General features: G+C 55.9%; 1 protein-coding gene across 1 annotated transcript in view; it reads left to right on the top strand.

Moving 5' to 3' along the window:
- Positions 1-18,213, top strand: part of PLEKHG1 (pleckstrin homology and RhoGEF domain containing G1) — a 170,308-nt gene that overhangs the window by 134,496 nt on the left and 17,599 nt on the right. Inside the window, exons 8-10 of the mRNA XM_048505306.1 lie at positions 15,354-15,536; positions 15,695-15,790; positions 16,832-16,918. Coding sequence (XP_048361263.1) covers positions 15,354-15,536; positions 15,695-15,790; positions 16,832-16,918 — 366 coding nt within the window. The remainder of the gene's footprint in view (positions 1-15,353; positions 15,537-15,694; positions 15,791-16,831; positions 16,919-18,213) is intronic.

The raw sequence follows: 18,213 nt of genomic DNA, 5'->3' as shown, positions 1-18,213 counted from the left end.
CCCCCCCCCCACCCCCCCCCCCCCCCACCCCCCCCCCCCCCCACCCCCCCCCCCCCCCACCCCCCCCCCCCCCCACCCCCCCCCCCCCCCACCCCCCCCCCCCCCCACCCCCCCCCCCCCCCACCCCCCCCCCCCCCCACCCCCCCCCCCCCCCACCCCCCCCCCCCCCCACCCCCCCCCCCCCCCACCCCCCCCCCCCCCCACCCCCCCCCCCCCCCACCCCCCCCCCCCCCCACCCCCCCCCCCCCCCACCCCCCCCCCCCCCCACCCCCCCCCCCCCCCACCCCCCCCCCCCCCCACCCCCCCCCCCCCCCACCCCCCCCCCCCCCCACCCCCCCCCCCCCCCACCCCCCCCCCCCCCCACCCCCCCCCCCCCCCACCCCCCCCCCCCCCCACCCCCCCCCCCCCCCACCCCCCCCCCCCCCCACCCCCCCCCCCCCCCACCCCCCCCCCCCCCCACCCCCCCCCCCCCCCACCCCCCCCCCCCCCCACCCCCCCCCCCCCCCACCCCCCCCCCCCCCCACCCCCCCCCCCCCCCACCCCCCCCCCCCCCCACCCCCCCCCCCCCCCACCCCCCCCCCCCCCCACCCCCCCCCCCCCCCACCCCCCCCCCCCCCCACCCCCCCCCCCCCCCACCCCCCCCCCCCCCCACCCCCCCCCCCCCCCACCCCCCCCCCCCCCCACCCCCCCCCCCCCCCACCCCCCCCCCCCCCCACCCCCCCCCCCCCCCACCCCCCCCCCCCCCCACCCCCCCCCCCCCCCACCCCCCCCCCCCCCCACCCCCCCCCCCCCCCACCCCCCCCCCCCCCCACCCCCCCCCCCCCCCACCCCCCCCCCCCCCCACCCCCCCCCCCCCCCACCCCCCCCCCCCCCCACCCCCCCCCCCCCCCACCCCCCCCCCCCCCCACCCCCCCCCCCCCCCACCCCCCCCCCCCCCCACCCCCCCCCCCCCCCACCCCCCCCCCCCCCCACCCCCCCCCCCCCCCACCCCCCCCCCCCCCCACCCCCCCCCCCCCCCACCCCCCCCCCCCCCCACCCCCCCCCCCCCCCACCCCCCCCCCCCCCCACCCCCCCCCCCCCCCACCCCCCCCCCCCCCCACCCCCCCCCCCCCCCACCCCCCCCCCCCCCCACCCCCCCCCCCCCCCACCCCCCCCCCCCCCCACCCCCCCCCCCCCCCACCCCCCCCCCCCCCCACCCCCCCCCCCCCCCACCCCCCCCCCCCCCCACCCCCCCCCCCCCCCACCCCCCCCCCCCCCCACCCCCCCCCCCCCCCACCCCCCCCCCCCCCCACCCCCCCCCCCCCCCACCCCCCCCCCCCCCCACCCCCCCCCCCCCCCACCCCCCCCCCCCCCCACCCCCCCCCCCCCCCACCCCCCCCCCCCCCCACCCCCCCCCCCCCCCACCCCCCCCCCCCCCCACCCCCCCCCCCCCCCACCCCCCCCCCCCCCCACCCCCCCCCCCCCCCACCCCCCCCCCCCCCCACCCCCCCCCCCCCCCACCCCCCCCCCCCCCCACCCCCCCCCCCCCCCACCCCCCCCCCCCCCCACCCCCCCCCCCCCCCACCCCCCCCCCCCCCCACCCCCCCCCCCCCCCACCCCCCCCCCCCCCCACCCCCCCCCCCCCCCACCCCCCCCCCCCCCCACCCCCCCCCCCCCCCACCCCCCCCCCCCCCCACCCCCCCCCCCCCCCACCCCCCCCCCCCCCCACCCCCCCCCCCCCCCACCCCCCCCCCCCCCCACCCCCCCCCCCCCCCACCCCCCCCCCCCCCCACCCCCCCCCCCCCCCACCCCCCCCCCCCCCCACCCCCCCCCCCCCCCACCCCCCCCCCCCCCCACCCCCCCCCCCCCCCACCCCCCCCCCCCCCCACCCCCCCCCCCCCCCACCCCCCCCCCCCCCCACCCCCCCCCCCCCCCACCCCCCCCCCCCCCCACCCCCCCCCCCCCCCACCCCCCCCCCCCCCCACCCCCCCCCCCCCCCACCCCCCCCCCCCCCCACCCCCCCCCCCCCCCACCCCCCCCCCCCCCCACCCCCCCCCCCCCCCACCCCCCCCCCCCCCCACCCCCCCCCCCCCCCACCCCCCCCCCCCCCCACCCCCCCCCCCCCCCACCCCCCCCCCCCCCCACCCCCCCCCCCCCCCACCCCCCCCCCCCCCCACCCCCCCCCCCCCCCACCCCCCCCCCCCCCCACCCCCCCCCCCCCCCACCCCCCCCCCCCCCCACCCCCCCCCCCCCCCACCCCCCCCCCCCCCCACCCCCCCCCCCCCCCACCCCCCCCCCCCCCCACCCCCCCCCCCCCCCACCCCCCCCCCCCCCCACCCCCCCCCCCCCCCACCCCCCCCCCCCCCCACCCCCCCCCCCCCCCACCCCCCCCCCCCCCCACCCCCCCCCCCCCCCACCCCCCCCCCCCCCCACCCCCCCCCCCCCCCACCCCCCCCCCCCCCCACCCCCCCCCCCCCCCACCCCCCCCCCCCCCCACCCCCCCCCCCCCCCACCCCCCCCCCCCCCCACCCCCCCCCCCCCCCACCCCCCCCCCCCCCCACCCCCCCCCCCCCCCACCCCCCCCCCCCCCCACCCCCCCCCCCCCCCACCCCCCCCCCCCCCCACCCCCCCCCCCCCCCACCCCCCCCCCCCCCCACCCCCCCCCCCCCCCACCCCCCCCCCCCCCCACCCCCCCCCCCCCCCACCCCCCCCCCCCCCCACCCCCCCCCCCCCCCACCCCCCCCCCCCCCCACCCCCCCCCCCCCCCACCCCCCCCCCCCCCCACCCCCCCCCCCCCCCACCCCCCCCCCCCCCCACCCCCCCCCCCCCCCACCCCCCCCCCCCCCCACCCCCCCCCCCCCCCACCCCCCCCCCCCCCCACCCCCCCCCCCCCCCACCCCCCCCCCCCCCCACCCCCCCCCCCCCCCACCCCCCCCCCCCCCCACCCCCCCCCCCCCCCACCCCCCCCCCCCCCCACCCCCCCCCCCCCCCACCCCCCCCCCCCCCCACCCCCCCCCCCCCCCACCCCCCCCCCCCCCCACCCCCCCCCCCCCCCACCCCCCCCCCCCCCCACCCCCCCCCCCCCCCACCCCCCCCCCCCCCCACCCCCCCCCCCCCCCACCCCCCCCCCCCCCCACCCCCCCCCCCCCCCACCCCCCCCCCCCCCCACCCCCCCCCCCCCCCACCCCCCCCCCCCCCCACCCCCCCCCCCCCCCACCCCCCCCCCCCCCCACCCCCCCCCCCCCCCACCCCCCCCCCCCCCCACCCCCCCCCCCCCCCACCCCCCCCCCCCCCCACCCCCCCCCCCCCCCACCCCCCCCCCCCCCCACCCCCCCCCCCCCCCACCCCCCCCCCCCCCCACCCCCCCCCCCCCCCACCCCCCCCCCCCCCCACCCCCCCCCCCCCCCACCCCCCCCCCCCCCCACCCCCCCCCCCCCCCACCCCCCCCCCCCCCCACCCCCCCCCCCCCCCACCCCCCCCCCCCCCCACCCCCCCCCCCCCCCACCCCCCCCCCCCCCCACCCCCCCCCCCCCCCACCCCCCCCCCCCCCCACCCCCCCCCCCCCCCACCCCCCCCCCCCCCCACCCCCCCCCCCCCCCACCCCCCCCCCCCCCCACCCCCCCCCCCCCCCACCCCCCCCCCCCCCCACCCCCCCCCCCCCCCACCCCCCCCCCCCCCCACCCCCCCCCCCCCCCACCCCCCCCCCCCCCCACCCCCCCCCCCCCCCACCCCCCCCCCCCCCCACCCCCCCCCCCCCCCACCCCCCCCCCCCCCCACCCCCCCCCCCCCCCACCCCCCCCCCCCCCCACCCCCCCCCCCCCCCACCCCCCCCCCCCCCCACCCCCCCCCCCCCCCACCCCCCCCCCCCCCCACCCCCCCCCCCCCCCACCCCCCCCCCCCCCCACCCCCCCCCCCCCCCACCCCCCCCCCCCCCCACCCCCCCCCCCCCCCACCCCCCCCCCCCCCCACCCCCCCCCCCCCCCACCCCCCCCCCCCCCCACCCCCCCCCCCCCCCACCCCCCCCCCCCCCCACCCCCCCCCCCCCCCACCCCCCCCCCCCCCCACCCCCCCCCCCCCCCACCCCCCCCCCCCCCCACCCCCCCCCCCCCCCACCCCCCCCCCCCCCCACCCCCCCCCCCCCCCACCCCCCCCCCCCCCCACCCCCCCCCCCCCCCACCCCCCCCCCCCCCCACCCCCCCCCCCCCCCACCCCCCCCCCCCCCCACCCCCCCCCCCCCCCACCCCCCCCCCCCCCCACCCCCCCCCCCCCCCACCCCCCCCCCCCCCCACCCCCCCCCCCCCCCACCCCCCCCCCCCCCCACCCCCCCCCCCCCCCACCCCCCCCCCCCCCCACCCCCCCCCCCCCCCACCCCCCCCCCCCCCCACCCCCCCCCCCCCCCACCCCCCCCCCCCCCCACCCCCCCCCCCCCCCACCCCCCCCCCCCCCCACCCCCCCCCCCCCCCACCCCCCCCCCCCCCCACCCCCCCCCCCCCCCACCCCCCCCCCCCCCCACCCCCCCCCCCCCCCACCCCCCCCCCCCCCCACCCCCCCCCCCCCCCACCCCCCCCCCCCCCCACCCCCCCCCCCCCCCACCCCCCCCCCCCCCCACCCCCCCCCCCCCCCACCCCCCCCCCCCCCCACCCCCCCCCCCCCCCACCCCCCCCCCCCCCCACCCCCCCCCCCCCCCACCCCCCCCCCCCCCCACCCCCCCCCCCCCCCACCCCCCCCCCCCCCCACCCCCCCCCCCCCCCACCCCCCCCCCCCCCCACCCCCCCCCCCCCCCACCCCCCCCCCCCCCCACCCCCCCCCCCCCCCACCCCCCCCCCCCCCCACCCCCCCCCCCCCCCACCCCCCCCCCCCCCCACCCCCCCCCCCCCCCACCCCCCCCCCCCCCCACCCCCCCCCCCCCCCACCCCCCCCCCCCCCCACCCCCCCCCCCCCCCACCCCCCCCCCCCCCCACCCCCCCCCCCCCCCACCCCCCCCCCCCCCCACCCCCCCCCCCCCCCACCCCCCCCCCCCCCCACCCCCCCCCCCCCCCACCCCCCCCCCCCCCCACCCCCCCCCCCCCCCACCCCCCCCCCCCCCCACCCCCCCCCCCCCCCACCCCCACTACGTATAGAGACTGGACTAATCTCAGTACAGGCAAAAGTTTGGACACTCTCTATACTATATTGGCTTAAAATTTATGCTATTGCCAGAGAGGCCTTGTAAGACTACTCTTGTTTGATACGTTCCCCCATGGCTTAGAACAGTTCTTCAGAAATTATCATACTATGGACTTTCTCCTGACTACTCACAAGGTATGAACTATGACTTAGAGCCAGGGATTTAGTCAAACTAAGAATCACAGGCGTGGAGAGGCAACATGATCTCAATAAGCTTAAAAACCCTATTTTTTAATAAAACAAAGATTCAAATAGACTTTTCAATAATGCCTTATTTTAATTTGCTGCCCAATGTTAACCTTAAGTAGAGCTTTTAGCCTACTTAGATTTATAATGCACCCTTTATTGTTATACCATTGGGATTTACAACAAAGTTCCAATTGAGGGCAGAATTTGCAGCTGTCAAATGGGGAGACATTGAGAAATACAGAACATATTTTATTTGATTGCCCTTATTATGATAAAATACGTTGGATGCTCATTCCCTACGACCAGACTAATTCTTCTTTGACTAAAGAAGAAAAAGTGTCAAATATTGCTATCAGGCACAAATATAAACATCCAACACACACTGTTGCAAAGTTTGCCTGGATTTCTAGTAAAATTAGGAAGGACCGACAGAGTTCCACTGGAGCAATCGGCTAATTTTCGTTTGTTATTTAACTAGGATACTCGATATGGGATCTGTATGCCGCGTTATGAATATTTCTGCTCCCTATTAACTGTATGCTGCTATTTTTTTAATCTGTATTAATAACTGTGCTTTTTATATAATTTTTAATTTTTGTACTTTGCTGGTCAATGACCGTAAATAAACTGACTTGACTTGACCACAGGCTAATCTGAATTCCCCAGATAAGCCTCCACAGCTCAGTTGGCAGAGCTGGAAATCAAACCTGGTTCCTCCAGATTAGATACACGCGCTCTTAACCTCCTACACCACTGCTGCTCTCTATACATTTTGGAACAGCATTACTGACTTTGCTGGAATCAGATTTTCACTTCTGGAAGAAATATCGATTCTCCCCTTCCTACCTTTTTCTTTCCAATTGCTAAGCAAATCCTCACTCTCCCATCTGTGCTGCATAAAAATCCCACATTTCAATACCCATTTACATTAGGGTGTAGCTCCATCAATTTTCCTTGGATTGTTTGAGGTGTTCCCCTGACAGTGACTCTACTGTCCACCCAAAAGGATTACTTGATGAGACTCTACCTTCTAGGAAGAAGGATTAAGTCTATTAAAACTTGTCAGAAAGAAAAAGGAAGTGCCTCGGGAGTTGCTAAATAGCAGGCGTTGTTAGTTTAATTTTTATTAACAGAGGCCATTTGCGAGGAAGCTTCTATTTTCAAATTATTTTCAGAGACTAGGATAAAGACTACAGAGCTACTGAATCAAAGCTCCAAAGGAATGTCAGGTTTTAGGGAGTAATGCTCCAAGCAATGATTTTGAAATACAAAGAAATGCTACTTGGCTGCTGCCCCCTCTCCCAATCTTCTTTATCCATTTCTCAGGTTAGCAACTGGAATGCCACTATAAGCAGAAAATGACCAATCCGGAAACTAGCCCCACTGCATACAGCATGCCCTGACCAATTTCCAATATGTGCTCCCATAAGTAGCAGCAGAAGAAGCATGAATCTCCAGACCAAATACATTATTTCTCTTGTGGGGGAGGTCTATGTAATTTTCTGCTCTAGACATGAACTGGAAGCACTGGGAGAAGAAGCATCATATTGATCCCACTTCTTGTTGACTTGTAGTATCCAAGCTAGTCTCAGGGGTTTTTTTGCAACAACACTACCTATCCATTCTGATGCCTCTTTTGCCTCTGAGGGAACCTAAAGGCGAGGAGAGAGTAACTGAAGATTGTGGTGATTACTATTCTAAGAGAAATATACTCAGTCCTTCCACCGTTAGTTGACTAATCAGATTTTCTGTTGCCTTGGGTAACAGATAAATATTATAAAGGTTATCAGCTGAACTGGAATGACATAATGTGAAATGCTGCAATGAGACTAGAATTACATATGCAAATATTCATTCATTTATTTTATTAGATTTTATACTTTCCTGCCTGTCTGTTGTAATTTTGGTCAATTCCGCACAACATAATAATACCAGATTACATTCAGTATTTAAAACTCCAGGTCTATTTTATCCCGGTTTCTCCCTTTGCATGGGTGACTGTTTCCAAGAACGAATCAAGTTAAGACCAGGAGGAAATACTTTTTATTTCTTTCGTACAAGCCTAGGTTTTTTTGTTTTTGCAACACAGACGCAGCCACATGCTCGAACATCCCTGGTATGCTGCATTCTGATTGGCTCTTCCTCCCCCGCCCCCCTGCCCAAAGGCAATGCTTCTGATTGGCAGATTACAGGAAAACCAGCAATCACAGGAAAACCAAGCAGGATACACACACTCCTTTTCTCTAGCTTTGGAAAAGAGCCGGTGAAGTGAGCAACACAGCAAGCACATTGTGCTATACAAAGTAAAACATTTTGACCAATACTGGGCAGAGCACTATATCCTATCCACATTTAAAGCTGTGCAAGAAATCGCAGCACGAGACACTCACCCTCCCCACTTCATGATATACCAAATAACAATTGGCTGGTCTTTGGGACTGTCACAAGGTGAGAGCATCCTGCCAGGGCAGGCACTTCTCCCCACCAGAATCCCATTGGGATTGTGAGCTTGGAGCTGCGGGGCTGTGGCTCAGCAAGTGAGTGGCACTTGGCGAGAACGAGCAGCAACAGGGTGAGCTCTCATGTTTTGCTGCATGGACTCACTTGCCTGGCTCCCAGAAGAGCTTCCCAGCCCCTCCCAGGATCCCGTTGGGAATGTGAGCCCAGAGCTGCAGGACTGGACTGGATGGGCTGTGACTTGATAGCAGGCGGTGCTTGGTGAGAGCAAGCAGGAATGGGGCGAGTGCTGGAGTGCTTTCCCTTTATCAGACTCACTTGTCCTAGCTTCTGGAAGAGCTGTCAAAGAGCAGAAAAACTTGCTTAGAGGAAACATTTTGGAAAGGAACGGGCATTAAACGTGACATGATTTAAGCCAAGGAGATCAGGCAATGGGGCGGGAAAAATAAATCGTTTTTGCTCCCATGTTATTCCCATGGCAGCAGGTTTAATGCAGGATTTTGGGAAAAGATCATGACTTTAGCATTTTTTGAAAAACCCAGGATGAGGGAAATATCCCGCTTTAGGATCAGAAACCGTGCAAACTTCTTGGCCAAACAGGGATATTTCCCTTGCTCAACCCGGAATATATGGACCGTGCAGAATCGTCCTTTAAGAACAGCGCTTATCCAATTTATAGTATGGGATGTTACTAATCAGTGTGATTTAAGTCGAATTCTCAGATTTTTTTTAAAGGGGTGGCTGTGTTCATTCCACGGACAGTGGTGCTTTCCCCTGGCATGAGAGGCCCTCCCCTCATGCAAGAGGCTTTCTTGGTGCAATCAGTCACCATAGGTCTGTCTAAATACATGTGATGTGTAAAGGGAGTCCAGTGTGGTGTGTGATTAAAGTGTCAAACTAGAATCTGGGAAACCCTGCTTCAAATCCCCATTCTGCCATGGACACTTACTGGGTGACCTTGGGCCAATCACACACACTCAGTCTCAAACCTGGCAAGTTTTTGGATGGAAAAGCTTCAAGGAATAACAGAGTTGTGACATGAAGACAGGTGATGTGAGCACCTCCAAACACCTCTCTTGCATTGAAAACCCTATTGGTTTGCCGTAAATCAGCTGTAATGTGATGGCAAAAAATTGAGGTGACAAAGTACCAAACTAGTAGAATAGACTGTGCTGCTAGAAAGCACTTCAGTCTGGAGGTGAAAAATTACGTTTCCCCATTCCCCTACATAAATGATTCCATGAAAGTAGAAAGTGATTATAAATGCAAAAAACTAGTTTAGAACTCCACACATTCCACCCCAAGAAAGAAGTTTTTTCCCCAGAGAATTTTTACATGGAAGAGCTGTAGAAATGTGACCCTTGGCATTTTTCCATCTCATTTTTCTGCCCATTTAAACCAGGCCAGAGTTACTGTGGAACCCATTATCAAAAAACTGGAATTTGCTGTGTTTCTAATAAGATACATTTGTAGCTGTCAACAGACTTCATAGTACATAACTTACCCATTCACATCTTTCTCTGGTTTCACAATGTTCAATATTCTGCTTGTATATGACTTGTTAAAATGGCGAAGCACAAGGCCATGAATGTTATGATCCTCATTGAGTTTTATGATTTCATCAGCAATCTGGAAGTTAGCATGATAGTTAAACTGGATTTCTTTTTTAAAAGTTAGAGGTCTTCAATACTAGAATGCTACCAAATAGAAATAAATTACAAGTATAAAAATAAAAATTTCCTTATCCCCGAGCACCATCAGCTATACTTTTTCCACTGGCAGAAGATGAGAAATATAGCAGTGTAATGATTTAAGATGGGTGTGTGTGTGTGTGTCTTTAAATGCGAGGTAAGTTACAGAAGAAATCGGGCACAAGGGGAATGAGAGAGAGAGGTGATTAGTTGACAACTGAGAGAGCAGAGAAGCCTTTTTTTTAAGAGGAGAGGGTCTGTTGTAAACTGACAGTGAGAAGGGGCTGAAAAACAGAAAACAGTATGATGTTAACAGCCTAGAAAGCACATTGACTAGAATCCTTCCTAAAGTTATAAAAGTACAAAACTGCCCAATGACCTTCAAAACTGCTTCAGAGCTCAGATACAATACTTTAGAAGAAATTAAAAGGAGGTTGGAATTAAATGCTAGTAGCAGCGATATATACCTTTGAAAGAAAGGAATAAATAAACAGTATTTTGCATATATCATATTTATTCACAAAACAAGGACAGAGTAGTCATCACAAGCAGAGATGCATTCATTGATCTGAAGTTCCAGAGGGATCAAAACTATGAACCCTCTAGTTCAGGAACCTGCTTTACAAAGAGGTCAAACAGTTACTCTGTAGAATCAACGAAAGGGTCACAGAGATGGTGATTGGATAAGAAGCAAAAATAGCTCTTGAACCCTGCACTTGCCAGACCTGCCTCCCTATGGAGCGGGGAGGGAAAGACGAAAATAGGTCACTACCCGCCCCCATGGAGGAAGAGAAGGAATAGGCTTACCACGGCTTCTATGCCTTGTGTGTGCCCATCTACATTATGTGGGATGGGGCCTATTAGCATGTGGTTGCATTGGCTCCCACCCACTTTGCATCCATTTGCCTTGTACAGGGTTAGGGTCCCTGGTCCTGTGTGGTGGGGACTGCTTGCAGTGGTAGCAACTCTACAATCACACAAATCCTTAATGGGAGCAGGAAGAGAAGTATAACACAATTCTTCTCTGATCATTCTAAAAATCTATTGCAAGTAGAGAAAAGAAACTGCTTAAAATCCCAAAGGCCTACCATTTCAGAAGTTCTGAATGCCCCCCCAAAGATTCGCTGGTCAGACCCAGGGTTGGGGGGGGGACAATAAAGCTCCAGTTAAGAATAACTGGTATAAATTATTCTATTTTTTATGCATTTCCTTTGTAAATGAAAAAAGAACTTTGAGTTTTAAATGACCTTAATAAACTTTATCCTAGAGTAAAACTAGACTTAATTATTGAAATATAAACTGGTCCACTGATTCCTGTAAATGGGTCTCTCATCCTCTCTTTCCCCCGGTCTCCCCACAGGACTGTATGCCAAGTAACCCTCCACAGAAGTATGCCATTGTGCAGGGAAAAAAATAGTGACCCACAAACTTGCTAATGAAAAAGTGCTTCCCTCTCGTGCAGCCCAAAATCAGATGGGGGGGGGGTAATGGGCTCTGGGAGCTGTGATGCACTTGCCTTCCTCTGCTGGCATAAGGGACACCTGCACTGGCAGAAAAGGCACAGTCGCTGGCATTCAGCCACCCCACAGCTCCTCAGTAGGCAAACCTGGAAGCAGATGCTGCTGTAGCACTATAGTGGTGTCTGAGCAGGGCGGGCTGGGGCATTCCTGGGGGTAAAGCTGATTTTAGTTGGCTTCCACCAGCGTTCCAGCCCAAGAATACTGCCTTTATGTGGTATAAGCCTGTTTCAGCGATGGGGAAGTTCAGGTGGCAGGAGGGTTTTTAAATTTCTCTCCTTTCCATGCTTCCTGAAACCCCTTGGAGGCGGTGCAGCGTGCCTTTGCAGCACTGTCCCCAGCCACCGCAGCACTTCCCCCCCACCTGAACTGCACTCTGAGTCTGTTTTCCTGAGTTTATGTAGGGCACCACAGCAGATATGTGCCCCAGAGACACACGGTTCAAGCGGGACATTTAGCCCATATTTATGCAGCACGGCAGTGTTCTCAAGCCTGTGCACAGCATTTTCCCCAATCAGACTGCTGTCTCACTGGCTTGAAAAAGTCCTCACTGTACATAACCTGAAGTCTGGTTGCCTGAACCATACTAGCCATCTATCATTTGCCTGATGGTAGGAACAAGCAAATGTCTTGCTTGCAACCAGTGGCTATGCAGCAGAAAGAAAGCATAAAGGCAAAAGTTGTTGAACCTAAGCTTAGTTCCTCCCACCCTGGCATCGTTCAGAAAAGCAGAAAAGCTTAACTTGTAGGACAGAAAGTGTGCTGTACCACTCAGGCAAAACCAAAACAGCCAGCCATTATTCTTGCCATGCTCTATTCTTTCCATAAAGTGATGGACAATCTATCTGCTTTGCACAGGGGATACTACTGGGCTTCTGCCTTCTTTATTTCATCCACAAAACACATAGGCATGGTGAGATGAGAGAAGGTACAGCTCTCCTTCCTTTTCTAAAAACAGCCCTGGAGATCTCAGCTATGTACAAGGCTGTTCGTTTATATGTAAAGTAGGGGTTCTTTTGTATAAGAACAGAGAATGGAGGGAAAACATTATACATTCCATATAATTGTGCCTTACTGTGCTGTGCAAAGCATTTATTTTCTCCCACTAAGCCAATTCTTTGATGAATAGCAGGTATAATTTACAGGTAAGCATGAGCTGGAACAAATATGCTGAAATGACAGCCGGATTAATGTGTGCACTAAGGGTTTAGTGCATCTTAATTTTTCTTTTCCATTTAAAGAAGCCCTCCAACTACCCTGGCAGCAAGAAACAATAGGGAGACCCTCAGAATCATGCCTCTGTGTGAGAAATTTCCAGTGAAACCTGGACCCTTTACCCTATTTACCTGAAATTCAGATAGGAAGTATGAATAAAATTATCTCATCTCAACCGGGGGTGGGGGAGTTCAATGGTATCCTCAAAACCAGTACTGAACAGTACTGAAGATGGGGGGGTGGGGTGGGGGGCAGGTGGAGAGGATGAATGATCACAATTAAACCAGACTAGAATTTCTGCTCACATTTCTTCCATCCATACTGAGCATTTTCACAATTCTACCCATTACATTACATTAGTGGAACTAATGCATTATATTTTTGAAAAGACAGCAAGAAAGAGAGGGCGACAGTAGCATCACTGAACCAACTGAAAAAATATCAATTAAAAAAACTCAAAGGATCTATTTATTTGAAAATGTTATACTGCGGTAGACAGCTTTCAGTGAGAATTAACTGACAAAGTTTTTGCAGCAGAGAAGGACATACTGATTTAAATGAGGCAGATTGCTTGTATCAACTAAACAGTATTACAGCACCCTTAATTCTGCTCAAGTGTTACACGATAGCATCAGCGTGTGGAGTCATTAGCATACTGATGAAGGGTTGACTTGAGGTCTGAAGATCGTTGGTCTTAGCATTTAATTCCTTTGTTATTTTTAGAAAGTTGCATAATCATAATCAGTCAGCAAACTGCTTGGGTCATTTAAGAACTCAGTCTTAAATTAAGTTCAACTACTTCAGGAGGAGTAAGATTGCAATCATACACATAGTTATTTAGTAATAAAACCAGTTGCATCTGATGGACAGGAATGGGCTGTACAGTCAAGCATTATGGACACTTACCTGCAAGAAAAACTAATACTTTCTTAGTGGGAAGTAAGTCCCACTGAGCTTTGTGGACTTAATTCGATGTAGTTAGTCCTATGAAGTTTCAAGCACCACCACATAAATGTGTTCTGGATCAGAACTTTTTACAGCCTCTTTACCATCTTACCATTGTGCATATAGCAGTATGGTGAACCTTTTTGAGACCGAGTGCCCAAACTGCAACCCAAAACCCACTTACTTATCGCAAAGTGCCAACACAGCAATTTAACCTGAATACTTAGGTTTTCGTTTAGAAAAAACGGTTGGCTCCAAGGCGCGCATTACTTGGGAGTAAGCTTGGTGGTAGTTGGTGGCTTTGCTTTGAAGCAACCGTGCAACTCTTCCAAAGGGTGAATCATGACCCTAGAAGGGTTTATAAGCAAGCCCCATTGCCAGCAACCGAGCTTACTCCCAGGTAAAGGATTGTGCTTTAGTTCTTCCCATGAAAATCAGTGGGGTTTAACAGCACTTAACAGGGTTACCTACACGTCATGGCCAGCGGCCCAGGCCAGCCTAGACATGTGTGTGTGTGTGGGGAGGGGGGTGATTCCCCCCCCCCCCAACATGATGAACTCTGTGCATGCGTGCCCACAGAGAGGGCTCTGAGTGCCGCCACTGGCATATAGCATTTAAAAGAAGGGAAGACAGCATGATGTAGCCAACTCTTGTCAGATGTCAGAAGCTAAGCAGGGTCAGTACTTGGAAAGGAAACCACCTGGAAAGGTTCTGCTAGAGCAGGGGTAGGGAACCTGCGGCTCTCCAGATGTTCAGGAACTACAATTCCCATCAGCCTCTGTCAGCATGGCCAATTGGCCATGCTGGTAGGGGCTGATGGGAATTGTAGTTCCTGAACATCTGGAGAGCCGCAGGTTCCCTACCCCTGGTTTAGGGGATAGTAAATAGCTCCTTCAGATTTATTTGCTGAGCCTTTCCACCCCAATTGAATCCTATTTTGAGTTCTAAATTACTGTGGAAAGGTTAAGTCAAAGGGAACTTTGATCCACCTGATGAAGCTTACAGAACAAAATGTTAGGGGCTTTATATGACAATAAAGCTGTCACCTATCACCGGCATCTTTTTTCCTTTTTTTTTTGTTTCCTTGCATGTTGCTTCATGTGCCCCTATTTTTCTTTCTCTATCGCTAGCACTGCCAAACATTAATTGGTGTTAGCAGTTTTCTAGTTCTAGAAGTCCTTTTAATGCAGTAAATATTAAATGAAAAGTTTTGTAATATATTTCCAGTAACACCTAATAACCCCATCTGCATAAACGAGGAATGAAACACTCAATTTTACAATTAAGTTTTTAAAAGGTTTTATATCTTTTGCCTTTTCCTACAAATCTCAGGCGGATTACGCATGGGCCAAAAACAGCGGTGTGAAAATGGTGTAAAATGGATTAAAACGTTGTAAAAGGGTTTACAATGTTTTCACACCGCTATTTTTGGCCCATGCGGAATCCGCCTCAGTGGGGAATTCTGCTTATATTTATATTAAAAATTACTTGTAATAGGGGCCATAAAATATGGTTAAATGTCTTGACAAAAGGATGATTGATCTTGATAATCTTAATTTCTTTCACATTTTACCTTAGATTCCTGTTTATACTTGAGGAAATCCTCTGGGTGTCGCTGTTCATAGGTGTCACATAAACATGTATGAATGGCTTCTGTGATCATGTCTGAAAAGACAACTGGAGGACTTGGGCCCCAAGTATTGGCAATCAATCAAGTATGAAAGGACACTGCAGATTGACTAAAAAAGTTCCTAGCACTTTTCTACTTTTATAGGCTTCAAAGTCCCTTTGATCACAAATTCCTTTCCTGTTCTGCCCATTTTCTTGCCACTGTGGTGTCCTGCTCCTTTCCATACATTGATCACCTTCCTCGCTCATGTTGGTACTTTTGACTTGCTAAGTCTTGCAATGATGTCTCTCACTGGATCATATGACAGAGTGGTATGAGTGTCTGAATTGGTTACCTGGAATTATAATATTAGAATCTGTGAAATGTTGTTCTCATTATATGAAAAATATATGTGTGTATATGATGAGATAATGATTGCAATGATATTCTTATAGAAGAAATGCTTTTTCACTCTCTAAACTATTGAACAAGTGTGGCAGTTGCTGTATAAGTTGCTGTATCTGTGAGGTTTGACACATGAAATTATGCCTTAATGTGCTTGCTATGCTATTTTTCTTCTTCCAGGAGATACAGAGTTTACTCACTAACTGGAAAGGACCAGATCTTGCAAGCTATGGGGAGCTGGTTTTAGAAGGAACATTTCGCATCCAGAGAGCGAAAAATGAGCGAACGTTGTTCCTCTTTGACAAACTGCTGCTTATTACAAAGAAGAGGGAAGAGGTGTTTATCTACAAAGCTCATATTTTGGTATGTTAATTGTACTAGCTGAGGGAAGAGTAAGAAATAGCATATTTCAGAAGGAGTCTGGATGTTCATAAACATTCAAAAGATAAATATCAATGCATTTATTTGAACTGAGTGACCAGATGACCAGATTTTCTGTCATGGCTCTCTCTCTGTTGCAGTGTGGTAATCTCATGCTGGTGGAAGTAATACCAAAGGAACCTCTTAGCTTCAGTGTCTTCCACTATAAAAACCCCAAGATGCAGCACACCGTTCAGGTACTTAAAAACAATAATATGGCAAGATATGGTCTGAAACATGACATTAATGACAATATGGACAGATTAGAGAGCTGGGTCAAAACTAACAAAATGAATGTCAACAGAGATAAATGTAAGAGTCTACACTTAGGCAGAAAAAATGAAATGCACAGATATAGGATGGGGGACTCCTGGCTTGACTACACGTGAAAGGGATCTGGGAATCGTAGTAGACCACAAATTGAACATGAGTCAGCAGTGTGATATGGCAGCCAAGAAAGCCAATGCAATTCTGGAATGCATCAATAAGAGTATAGTGTCTAGATCGAGGGAAGTCATTGTACCACTCTACTCTGCATTGGTCAGACCTCACCTAGAGCAATGTGTTCAGTTCTGGGTACTGCAATTCAAGAAGGATATTGACAAACTAGAACGTGTCCAGTGTCCAAAATGGTAAAAAGGTCTGGAATCCATTGCCTACGAAGAGAGACTTAGGGAGCTGGGAATGTTTAGTCTAGAGAAGCGAAGGTTAAGGGAAGACATGATAGCTATGTTTAAATATTTGAAGGGATGCCATGTCGAAGATGGAGCAAAGTTGTTTTCTGCTGCCTCAGACACGAAATAATGGATTCAAGGTGCAGGAAAAGAGATTTCACCTAAACATTAGGAAGAACTTTCTGACTGTCAGGGCTGTTTGGGAGTGGAATGCACTGCCTCGGAGAGTGGTGGAGTCTCCTTCTTTAGAGGTTTTTTAAATTGAGGCTGGATGGCCAACTGTCAGGAGTGCTTTGATTGTGTATTTCTGCATGGCAGGGGGTTGGACTTGATGGCTTTTGTGGTCTCTTCCAACTCTATGATTCTGTGATTCTATATATTCTATGTCTATATCCTGTGAACAGCTGTTACAGTTTGTACCACATCACAACTGGAATCACTGGGAATTGGATCCTTCTGAGCACTCTACCATTGATTCTGTGAAAATCTGCCCTCTGACAATGTCTACCATCATCCTGTTTCTAGTTATTGTATCTTTTTGTATTTTCTATTTTTGTGCAACAGGCTAGATCCCAGCAAGATAAACGCCTCTGGATTCTTCACTTGAAGAGATTAATTCTAGAAAATCACCCTGCCAAAATTCCAGCTAAGGTAAATATTAACAATTTCCTTTGTAAGGTGTGGATTTTTCCTTATACATTTATCCTAGCTCTGAACATGGGACTCCTTGCAATGAATTGCAGTATCTGGCTTCATGAAGACACCTCTGGGGCAGACATTGTAGCCTTCTGACACTGCTGGAAAGTCCTTTGCTTAATCAGCAGGTCTACTGTAGCGAGAGGAATTGGCTTTGTACGTTTGCTTGAGGTTATGCGTTCTCGTGGTCTTTTACAGTGTGAGAGGACATTCTCAATTATTCAGCAGTTCTTGCATTGCTGTAATCTAAATTGTTGGCAGAAGCGCCTCCTCCTGGATGTAGACAGGATTGTGGGGTGGAGGTTTTTTTGCTGACTGTAGTGGGGAGTGCTTCTTCTCTCTTTCCCAGTTCAGCCCTGCTTGATTTGGTACAAAGGAACTTTGTGGGTGTGTTCCTGTGTGAAACTGGCCCTGAGTTGTGGGTAGATACAGTCTGGAGGATGTTTGTCCCAGCTCATTGCTTTCTTTACCTTGATCTTACAGTAACACTTCTGCAGCTCATATACTCAATTTATTGTTTTGTTCAAACATATTTTTGAACGCAAATTACCTTCACAATTCTTATCAGTCCTCCTAACTAACTGGGGACAAAATCTATCTTTTTAATAACTTTTTTAAAAATCCAACCTTATGAATGGAAGAAGGGGGGCTTAGCTGCTACACATTTATAGCTAAGCACTATTTCATTTCCCAAGAAGGCCAGCTCTCTTAAATTGTTATAAACTGCTCCATTTGCTATGTATAAATTGTATGAGGGTCAGATTCTTTATCCAGTTTTGGATTATAAACTTTTGAGAAGCAGAAACAGTGTTTTTGGAACTGAATTTGTGGTGATCACAACACCCAGAGCCAAACAAACTGTTTTTGGAACTGAATTGTGGTGATCACAACACCCAGAGCCAAACAAACAGACTTGTTCGATCATCAATCAAAGATTGCTGCTAGTATAGTCCTAAAAACATTGTTCCTTTTTATGAAAAGCTATGATCCTGAGAATTATGTCTACACTGTTTCCAGAATTTTCAGGTTTTCATAGTATTAGTATCGCTGAGGGAATTTTTATCTTGCCTTTACTCTATAAACTATGCCATTTAAGATGAACTTGTACAAAATTACCAAATCCTAGTTTATCTCAGCCCATTGCTTAATATTTTCTGTGTTTCTGGATAACTGTATATTTCTATATTCTTATCTATTAAAGAAGCTTTCAGACATCTTCATAGTATCAGGAACTGAAGTTAGCAGAATAT

The sequence above is a fragment of the Sphaerodactylus townsendi genome, linkage group LG01 (assembly GCF_021028975.2).
Source record: "Sphaerodactylus townsendi isolate TG3544 linkage group LG01, MPM_Stown_v2.3, whole genome shotgun sequence".
In the NCBI taxonomy this organism is placed as follows: domain Eukaryota; kingdom Metazoa; phylum Chordata; class Lepidosauria; order Squamata; family Sphaerodactylidae; genus Sphaerodactylus; species Sphaerodactylus townsendi.
The sequence above is the reverse complement of the archived record's forward strand: the minus strand, read 5'-3'. Positions and strand labels throughout refer to the sequence as shown.